This window comes from Micromys minutus (genome assembly GCF_963924665.1).
Source record: "Micromys minutus genome assembly, chromosome: 1".
In the NCBI taxonomy this organism is placed as follows: Eukaryota; Metazoa; Chordata; class Mammalia; order Rodentia; family Muridae; genus Micromys; species Micromys minutus.
The window spans coordinates 30,900,630-30,910,760 of record NC_137969.1 but is presented as its reverse complement, the minus strand read 5'-3'; the positions used below and the strand labels follow the sequence as shown (position 1 = coordinate 30,910,760).

Sequence of the window (10,131 nt, the reverse complement as noted above, 5' to 3'; positions counted from 1 at the left end):
GCCATGGAGGACCAAGAAGCGCTTGGATTTGAACACATGGGCCTGGATCCCCGGCTCTTGCAGGTATGGAGAAGGCTGTGGAACTGTGAACTGGCGTGCCGCTACACTCCGCGCCACCTGAGTTGCATCCTCTTCCTTTTTAGGCTGTCACCGACTTGGGCTGGTCGCGACCTACGCTGATCCAGGAAAAGGCCATACCTCTGGCGCTGGAGGGGAAGGACCTCCTGGCCCGCGCCCGCACAGGCTCCGGGAAGACCGCAGCTTATGCTATTCCGATGCTGCAGTTGCTTCTCCACAAGAAGGCGGTAGGTAGCGAGAGTAGCAGTGGGGTATGAGGCAGGAAGCTCCAAAAGACTAGGGAGGGAAGTGCCCATCTGTGCCAAGGTTTCTATCGGTTAGGCGGGTCATAGAGAACCTGGTCTGTTTGCAGCGTAATGTCTGAGTTGGAGTTCAGGTTATTTGACTCTCAATACAGGCCTCGGTGCCACTGCCACCAACTTGTTGTAATTTGAGTGAACTATTTTTTCTCTAGAGAGGGCTTATCAGCTCCATCGTATGTTAAGTACTTTCAGAAATGCAGCAAGTTCTAAATTTCAGTGCCTGGAAAAGCTGTGCGTTCTGTGTTGTGTGGTGGGCAGAATTAAGAGTTTATCAGAACACAGCTAGGTGATTGTGTTGCAGTACATAGTTCTGACTGTTTGGAAGAAGTGGGGGAAAGCATCAGGCAGACCTAGTACTTTGAACAGTCTTTTTCTCTTTGAACAGACAGGTCCTGTAATGGAACAAGCTGTGAGGGGCCTCGTCCTTGTTCCTACTAAGGAGCTGGCACGGCAGGCTCAATCCATGATCCAGCAACTGGCCGCCTACTGTGCTCGGGATGTGCGAGTGGCTAATGTGTCGGCTGCTGAAGACACAGCTTCTCAGAGGTGGGTAAGAGCTGCAGGCCTCTAAAGGAGGAACCCCATGCAAGGATGTGGAATTGGTATTTTGAATGGCAAGGCAGGACAGCTCTGCCAGGGTGAGGTTCCGGCTACTAAATTCTTGCCACCCAAAACTTGCTGCCTGCAGAGCTGTGTTGATGGAGAAGCCAGATGTGGTGGTGGGGACCCCATCCCGAATATTAAACCACTTGCAGCAGAACAGCTTGAAGCTCCGGGACTCTCTGGAACTGCTGGTGGTGGACGAAGCTGACCTTCTTTTTTCATTTGGCTTTGAGGATGAACTCAAGAGTCTTCTCTGGTAAGGAAGAAACAGAAGTGGCTCCTAGACCGGCAAGGGTCTAGACTTGGGACAGGAGTGGGAGCCTAATCAGACCCTGATCTTTCTTTCAGTCACTTGCCTCGGATTTACCAAGCTTTTCTCATGTCGGCCACTTTCAATGAGGATGTGCAAACTCTGAAGGAGCTGGTACTACATAACCCGGTGAGTGGTGCCGAGCAGCATCTAGGAGTGAGGCACTCGGAGATTTGTCCATCCTCTCAGCAATTCTGATGCTTATGGAGGGACTGATGTTAGGTGTGTCATTCCTAATTCTTAGTCACTGAAAGGAAGTCACTTAAAGCCATTATATATTTATAGCTTTCCCTAGTCCATACTGGGCTTTGCCTAGAAGGCTTACTTGGTGGTCACTGTCTTCAAAGGGAGCCAAATTCTAAGAGCAGAGTTTTCTTCTTGTGTGCATTTCAGTCTTCAGAACCACTGTGCCACTATGCAGGCCTTTTGTACTGTACACTGTCACCTTCCAATGTCTGTCTTGGCGGTGTACATGGATGCTGTGTGTGCATGGTGTGTTTCTATATACCACAATAGTTAGGGTACTTTGAGACTTTGAGTTCTTGGGTTAGAGCCCTGAGGCTGGGGTGGGGGGTGGGGTGATGGCTCACACACCAGAAATCCTTCAATGCATGTCTGTCCTGCACTGATGTAGGTGCTTTGGTGGGTGAGGCAGTGGCCATAGAACCGCTTCTCTTTCCTGATCACAGGTCTGTCCTTGCCCTAGGTTACCCTCAAGTTACAGGAGTCTCAGCTGCCGGGGCCAGACCAGCTCCAGCAGTTTCAGGTGGTCTGTGAGACCGAGGAAGACAAGTTCTTGCTACTGTATGCCCTGCTCAAGTTGTCACTGATTCGGGGCAAAGCCTTGCTCTTCGTCAACACTCTAGAGCGAGGTTACCGGCTCCGTCTTTTCCTGGAACAGTTCAGCATTCCCTCCTGCGTGCTCAATGGAGAACTACCACTGCGCTCCAGGTCTGCTGTGGTCTGTGTCTTTATGAAGAAAAGCTGAGAAGAAACATGGAAAAAGAGCCCAGTTGGTTCTTCCCTTTTTAACAAGATGGGTTTTATGCTGCACTTGTAGTCCAAGCTGGCCTTGAATTTACAACAGTCCTCCTGCCTCAGCTTTCTAAATGCTGAGATTATATTTGTGGGCTACCTCACACAGCTTGGTCTTATTTCTTCTCTGTTCCCCTGCCTCTTTACAATTTAAGGGATTGAACCCAGAGCCTTGTTCATGCTAGATAAGCACTCAGCCACTGAGTTATACAGCTAGACCCCTTTTCCTGTTAACCACTTGCTGGGGGCCAGGGCCAGACTCTTAGTATGATGACAATGCTGAAATATTTAACTGCTACTCCGTTAAAAGAGGAAGAAAATTATTTTTTATTATGTGTATGGGTGTTTTATTGTGTGCATTGTTTATATGTCCCACCTGCGTACCTAATGCATATTGAGGCCATAAAGGGTGTTGGATCCCCTGAAATTGGAGTTACAAAGTATTAACTGCCATGTTGGTTCTGGGACTAGAAACTAGGACCTCTGGAGAGCAGTCAGTGCAATTAGTCATTGAGCTATCTCTCCAGCTCATTGTTCCACTGAGGAAGCTGAGGCAGATGAAGAAGAGAGTAGGGAGGGGTGGTTAGGATTGGGAAGAGTCAGGCTGTCAATCATTTCTCTTGGGTTGCAGGTGCCACATCATCTCACAGTTCAACCAAGGCTTGTATGATTGCGTCATAGCGACAGACGCTGAAATCTTGGGACCCCAAGTCAAAGGCAAGCGTCGAGGCCGCGGATCCAAAGGAAACAAGTGAGTCCACGGTTCTCTCCTCAGCATTCCCCTGGAGGACTGTTATAGCATCTGTAAGACTGAAGCCGAAGTACATACAGTAGTTGTCAGACATTCCTGATGGTTATACCTGGCAGCCCCATGGCCCTTGCTTGGTTTCCTGGCCAGACAGAGCAGTGGGGTGGTAGAGGGCGGTTCCTGCGTGTGTAACAGCGTCAGGCTGGGCACAGGTGAGCTGACTTATATGGGAGATGGTCCAGGCAGCCCTGAGCGTGTGGCCATGATGAGCAGAGAATGTGCATCTGAGGGAAAAGGGACATTCTCTAGGTGTTGCCTGCTTGAAGAGTTCAGGGTCCCAGAGGTGGTTTATGGGTCAGTGTGTTCTGCTCTTGCCCAGGGCTGCGATCATGTTGGGTTTGACCACATGTCAGAACTCCGGACCACCCCTCAACACCCCAGTTCCTGAAGTAACTAATCGTTTGGTGGTGGTTTTCAGGCCTGCTTAGAGGAGATGGTTTAGAGATAATATGTGAGAACACCTTCGTAGAGGGTGTCTATCTTATACTAGGTTATTTTCTCAGGGCATCTGATCCAGAGTCGGGTGTGGCCCGGGGCATAGACTTCCACCATGTGTCTGCTGTACTCAATTTTGACCTTCCTCCCACTGCAGAAGCCTATGTCCATCGAGCTGGCAGGTAGGGTGGAGGGGTGGGGTGAGCTGGGGCATGCGGAAGGACAGACCCTGCAGGCTAGTGATACATGCTTGGTCTTCCACTGCAGGACAGCTCGAGCCAACAACCCAGGCACAGTTCTCACCTTTGTGCTGCCCACAGAACAGTCTTGCCTGGGAAAGATTGAGGAGCTTCTCAGTGGAGGTAAGAGCCTGCAGAACAAAGGGGTGAGACAGGACAATTGATAGTTTGAGGCTAGCCTGGGATGCATAGCAGAGCCTTTTTTCTTTCTCTTTCTTTCTTTTTTTTTTTTTTTTAAATCAAAGAATAGGCCTCAAGAGGTGGATCTATGGTCAAGAGCACTTGTTTCTCTTCTTTTTTAAGATTTATTTATTTATGTATATGAGTACACTGTAACTGTCTTCAGACACACCAGAAGAGGGCATTGGATCCCATTACATGTGGTTGCTGGGAATTGAACTCAGGACCTCTGACAGAGCAGTCAGTAGTGCTCTTAACCACTGAGCCATCTCTCCAGCCCCAACTTGCTGCTCTTTTAGAGGACTCTGTTTCAGTTCCGAGTACCCATTTGATAGTTCATAGACGTCTGTAACTCTAGCACCCTCTTGGCATCTGCAGACACCAGGCATGTAGACAGTACACATATGTGCATACACGTAAGCCACATAGAAAGTAAAATAAATAAGTCTTTCTAAGTCTAAGATGAATGGGAAGAGGTTTCCCAGTGTCCTGCTCTCTGATTGCTGCATAGTCAGGGGCTAACTAGCTGCTCTGTTCCGTCTAGACTCAGATGCTTTGAGTGAAGTGTGCCTTGTCTGTCCGCAGCAGTCATCATCATGAGGGGTCTTGTGGTCACAGCGGCCTTGGGCTGTGAGCCTGAGGCTATGATGGCACATCGGGCTTGAGCACACCCCTGACCTAAGCATTTTGGGAGCTGCTCTTAGACCCAAGTATCATGATGCTGAACAGTGTCTCAGGGTGCAGCTCATTTCAGAGAAGAGGAGCAGGAGGCTCCCCGAGGAAGACCTTAGGTGGACCCTGCCCTCAACCCTAACTGCTGTCTTCTCCCCAGAGGGCGAGGCCCCTGTCCTGCTTCCCTACCAGTTCCAGATGGAGGAGATTGAAAGCTTTCGCTACCGTTGCAGGGTGAGCTGGACAAGGGTGGGACCCAGGGCGTAACCCCACTGCTAAGCACTCCGGTAAGGCCATCGTCTCATCCCTGGTCTGCCCACAGGATGCCATGCGCTCAGTGACTAAGCAGGCCATTCGAGAGGCGAGACTGAAGGAGATCAAGGAGGAGCTTCTACACTCAGAGAAGCTCAAGGTGAGGGCTAGCTTAGAGCTGTCATTTTGGGCGGCTGGCTAAGCTCTGAGTAGTGAGAAGCAGAGAGCTGATCGATTTGCTGGCCTTTGTCAGGGAGAGGGAGGAGACCAGCTGAAAGACAGCAGCTCTGCTGGGAGGATGGTAGACACAGCTTCCCAGTGTGCACTTGGTGTTAATTACAAGTGAACACACATGACGATGTGTATACAACACTATTAGGAACACTATAAGAATCGTTGTAACACTATTTGGAAGCCCCATAGGGTCCATAGAATATACAAGCCATACCTAGATGTTGCATAGAATTGGGAAAGAGTGAGGAGGCTGTTGGTGTTGATGGGGAACAGTCTGTAAGATGACACTAAACTTAAGCAATACAGAGTGCTGTTTGTATCTTAGAGAAGGAAGCAGACATGTCCTTGCACAGGTGATCTCTTTGTACCCATTTTGGAGACTCAGAAGTCTAGCATCAGTGAGTGAATAAAGGTTCTAGTTGCCATAAGTTTTAAAACTCTAGCGTGTGATAAGGGACCACATTCCAAAGCTTCCAAAGTAGAGATTTCCAGAAGGTAGCATTATCTGGCTCTGCTACAGCGTGCAATGCCTTACTTGGCCAGCAGAGGGTAGATGAGCAAGCCGTGAGAAGCCTGTCCTGGTTTGTCCTAGACTGGCTATCAGGAAGGATGAAGAACAAAGTGATGGGCAAACTTCGCGGTGACACTTTTTGTGCATCTTAACCCTTGTCTCTGCCTGTCAGACATACTTTGAAGACAACCCCAGAGACCTCCAGTTGCTACGCCATGATCTGCCCTTGCACCCGGCAGTGGTAAAGCCTCATTTGGGCAATGTCCCTGACTACTTGGGTGAGTGTTGCTGAGGGTCAGGAGACTGGAGGAAATGGCCTAGCTCTTGGCCATCTTCCACCAACCCCTGTGGTTGGTGCTGGGAAAGTTTGTATGTGAGAGGACCTAGAGCCCCAGGCAGCATGTGTGAACATGAACAACTGTGCACCATGTGCTAGCTCATGCAGACATGTTCAGCCCGTCCATCTCGTGGGAGCTGTGTTGTGTTGTGGAATGAGAAAACTGGTTATGCAGAATTGGCCTCGTATTCCAGGGTTTGTCTGAGTATGAAAATGAGCCAGTGATTGGCTTCCTGTGTTCTCAAGAGGTTGAGCACATTTGAGGGAGAGTCCTGGACTCAGGACCCTTGTTCTGGAGAATACTCTAGACTGGCAGGCAGCAAGCTGAAACCTCCGTGGTTTGTAGGTAGGAGCAGTGAGGGAGACCACAGAGCCAGGGGAGGGAGGGTAGCTGTTTGAGGTAGCTGGTCCGTCTCATCTCAAGAGGGCGCTGGGCTTTCCCCTTGGATGTCCTGTGTGGGATATTTTTGGTAATGAGTATCCATGCCTTCTATGCTTAGAATAAGCATAAAGGAGAAGAGTTGATGAGAAGGCCCTCCACCATTCCTGATCTTGCTTGCCTGGAATGGAGTCAGTTTGCTAATGTGTTGTTGCTGTTTTGGAGGTGACAAGAAGGGTAGGCAGTTGTGGTACATGCCTTTAGTCCCAATACTTGGGAGGCAGAGACAGGCAGATCTTTGTGAGTTTGAGGCCAGTCTGGTCTACAGATCGAGTTCTACAGCAGCCAGGGCTATGTAGAGAAAAAAGCAAAACAAAAAAGGTGACAGGAAAGTATAGGAGGGATAGTCAGGGCAAAAAAAAAAAGAAAAAAAGAGGAAGAGAATGTCAGATCAAGGGCTGGAGGCAAGTTCCTAGGGGAGAGTGAGCTGGAGAAGATCCCACCCTAGGTCTGTGTCAGAAATGCTAGGTGCTTGGCCGAAAGCACCTGCTAAGAGTGAAGTCGCTCGCTGAGAGTGTGGCCAGGGGAGGTGTGAGGTGTTAGATGTGACCTGTCCTGATGAGATTGAGGTGAGTGCTCTGAAGCTGGGCCCAAGATCTTGTCAAGTTCCTGTGGAATGTAGAAGGAGGCGAGGAGAGGGGCAGTAACAGGGACTAGAGAATTTGCAGTTCAGGAGCAGCACAAAAAGAACCTACCCTCTGAATTCTCTTTTTACATATCTCATCTGTGAAGTTTCTTTGCTCCCTCCCTTCCTTTAGCTGTGCTGTGTACACACTCTGATACCGAATATACCATAGCTTCTCTATTGTTTTGTGTCCTTGCATTAAATTTAAACACTACAGGCATGATTTAGACAATGGGAGCCTATGGAGCTCACGTAATCTTTTGTCTGCACATAGAACAAATAATTGAGTATTGGATACTCTTCCTCCTTCTGTCCACACACCCCCACCCTTTCTTTATGGTTTTTGAAGACAGGGTTTCTCTGTGTAGCCATGGCTCTCCTGGAACTTGCTCTCTAGACCAGACTGCCTTGAACTCAGATCCTCCTGCCTCTGCCTCCTGATTGCTGGGGTTAAAGGTGTGTGCCACCACTGCTGGGCTGGATTGGAGTCTGTGCTGTAAGTGTACAGGGTTGCGCTGAGAAGGGAGTGGGCCAACACTGGAGGTCAGGTTTCAGAGGTAGAGAGAACTGTGTAGCTGAAGCTTAGATGTGGGGGTGAGGCTGTTTCTAAGGCCCAGCATCTCTTCCAGTTCCTGCTGCTCTTCGTGGCCTTGTACATCCTCGAAAGAAACGGAGAAAGATGCCCTTCTCTAGGAAGGTTAAGGTATGTTTGCTGTGCTCCTTTCTACCTTGCCCTTCATTTTCAACAGCCTGAGGGAGGATAGGACTCCCAGGAATGGGTGTGGGCTTGTGGTATTCACACAGCTGCCTGAAGGCTGTTTCTGCCCTCAGTGGCCTCCCTCACATTGTCTGCAGCAGCTAGAGGTTTCTGGCTTGTGGCACATGGATTTGGCCAGGTGTCAGCACTGCTCACTCTATTGGGACCATCTGACTGGTTCCTCAAACTAACTTTTGACTCTGCCCTTGTAGAAGGTGAAGACCCAGAACCCACTGCGTGACTTCAAGCACAGGGGAAAGAAGCCTAAACCTACAGCAAAGCCTTCCTGAGGCTGCCTGAGCTTTGGGACACTGAATTGGGCTTCCTGGCCTGGATGGAGTGGGCCACCCACTCTGTGGGCACATTCTAGTGCTCGCTGTTTGGACAGACTGTACTTTGAGGAAGCAGCTTTAACATCTCGGCTCCTTCATACCGCTGGGCTGCCATTTTGTCCATTAGCAGAATAAAGATTCCAGCTGCTCCAGGCTGTGACCCTCTGGGGTGTGGGAGAGACTGCTTTCCCAAATCTCCAGAATTGAGACTTTGAAAAGGTGGTATTGTCTGGCTCTGCTGCTGTGAAGTGTCCTGGTTCTGCTGTGTTGGGCTGTGGCTGACCCTGAGCCCTGTATCCAGTTCCTGCATTTCTACTGCTCCAGACCATCTGACAGATGGGCTTGTATTCTAAATCAGACCATAAGCCCCTGGACCTCACCAGCACAAGCATGTTCACAATCAGAAAAGAAGTCACTAAGCCCTGGGAGCCAAGGCAGCTAGCTAGCTTCCCTTCCTGGATAAAAACTCATGACAGTTTGTGTTTGTCTCAGAAGCACATAACATAAGGAGTGCACACCTATGAGACCCCAGCTTCATGTCCCAACCTGAACCCTGGCCACAGGGGCATTGAGAGGAGGTGCATCCTCTGGCCTGTCCCATGTACCACAGTATGCCTCTGGCTGTCAGCTTGTCACTTGCTTATCAGGCATCTTAGACTGGGGTGGGGAGGGACAGTGGGAGGTGGGAAAAAGAGGAAACTTAAATCTGAAGTGAGACTTTGGTTATAGTTAGGGTGTGTGGCTTTAGAGAAAGGATCTGAGACTTGGGTTTCTTTATCTTAACTCAAAGATCTTCAGAAAGCTGGGGTATGAAGCCTGGGAAGACAGGGATGTATTCCAGACCCCTGATGTCCAGGGTCACAGTTGTGTGCTTAGTTGTGCTGGAGATCAAGAGCAGCCCTGGCGGCTGGGAAGATGGTTTGTAGATAGTCTTTGCTATGCAAGTAGTGAAGGCCTGGATTTGCATCCTTAACATCCATGTAAAAGCTGAGTGGCAGTTTGCATCTCTAGGTCTCTTGTATGTCTTGTAGGCAGGGAAAGCAAAAGGGGCTTGCTGGTTAGGCAGTGTCGCCAAAACAGGAAGCTTTAGGTCCAGGGTAAGACCAGATCTTAAAAGCTAAGGTGAAGAGCATTAGAGGGAGACCCTGTTCTCAACGTGTGACCTCTGCATGCATAAGCATGTACAAGCACCTGCAGCAAGAAACGAGCAATTCCTGGCTTTTCCCCTCCTGCTCTGCTGACAGGCCCGGACAGATGAGCGTACTGAGGTGAATGTTGCATCCATGCCTGCTGTTCCTGTGGTGGTATTTGATTCTGTCACTTTAGTTGCCATGGTGAGGACATGTGCCCTGGAACCACCCAATGGAGATACTGGGTTTCCCCGCTGAGGGTTCTTGTGGGAAGATGAAGCTGGTACTTTGTTGCATAAAGTCACCAAGGCGTAGGACCAAGTGTGGCAAACAGCATGTGCACGTTCCAACTTAGAACAGCGCTTGGGAGGCTGTTCTCATCCTCTAGTTGTAACTGAAGCTTAAAATAGCTCAGTGGGACTGGCAGGATAGCTCAGCAGTAAAGTACTTGCCTATAGGTGTGTGAACCAAGGTCAGTCCTTAGGGCCCACGTGGTGGAAGGAAAGAGCCATGATTCCCACAAGTTCTCTGACCTCCACACAGGCACTGTGGCATTTGTGCTTCCAAGCCCCATAAATAAAATGAAAATTAAAGCAGCCCAGTGAATAGGTGGGTTTTGGAGTCAGGCTTGGTCAGCAGTATAAGACCAGCTGTGTGGGTTGTCTGCCACAGAAGCTAGGGTTCTTGGGGGTTCTGCTGCTACTCCACCCCCTCCCATGAATGTGACCTGATATGTGCTTGAGCCATCTGTTCTGTGTCTCTGCTAGCTGCAACAGGCCCTACACTTCGTTTGGGATGAAATGGCTTAGGCTGTAGAGAAAATGTTCTCAGTTTCTGAGTCTAAATGGGGAG

General features: G+C 49.6%; 1 protein-coding gene across 1 annotated transcript; it reads left to right on the top strand.

The window, feature by feature from the left end:
* On the top strand, positions 1-8,335 carry DDX56 (DEAD-box helicase 56). Its single transcript, XM_080928894.1, has 14 exons — positions 1-63; positions 144-305; positions 766-926; positions 1,069-1,239; positions 1,332-1,422; positions 2,000-2,244; positions 2,960-3,079; positions 3,640-3,753; positions 3,839-3,933; positions 4,823-4,896; positions 4,985-5,074; positions 5,832-5,937; positions 7,690-7,763; positions 8,030-8,335. Exons 1-14 carry the CDS (start codon positions 4-6, stop codon positions 8,105-8,107), a joined length of 1,641 nt encoding a protein of 546 aa, XP_080785020.1. The 5' UTR covers positions 1-3; the 3' UTR covers positions 8,108-8,335.
* Positions 8,336-10,131: the final 1,796 nt, after the last annotated feature.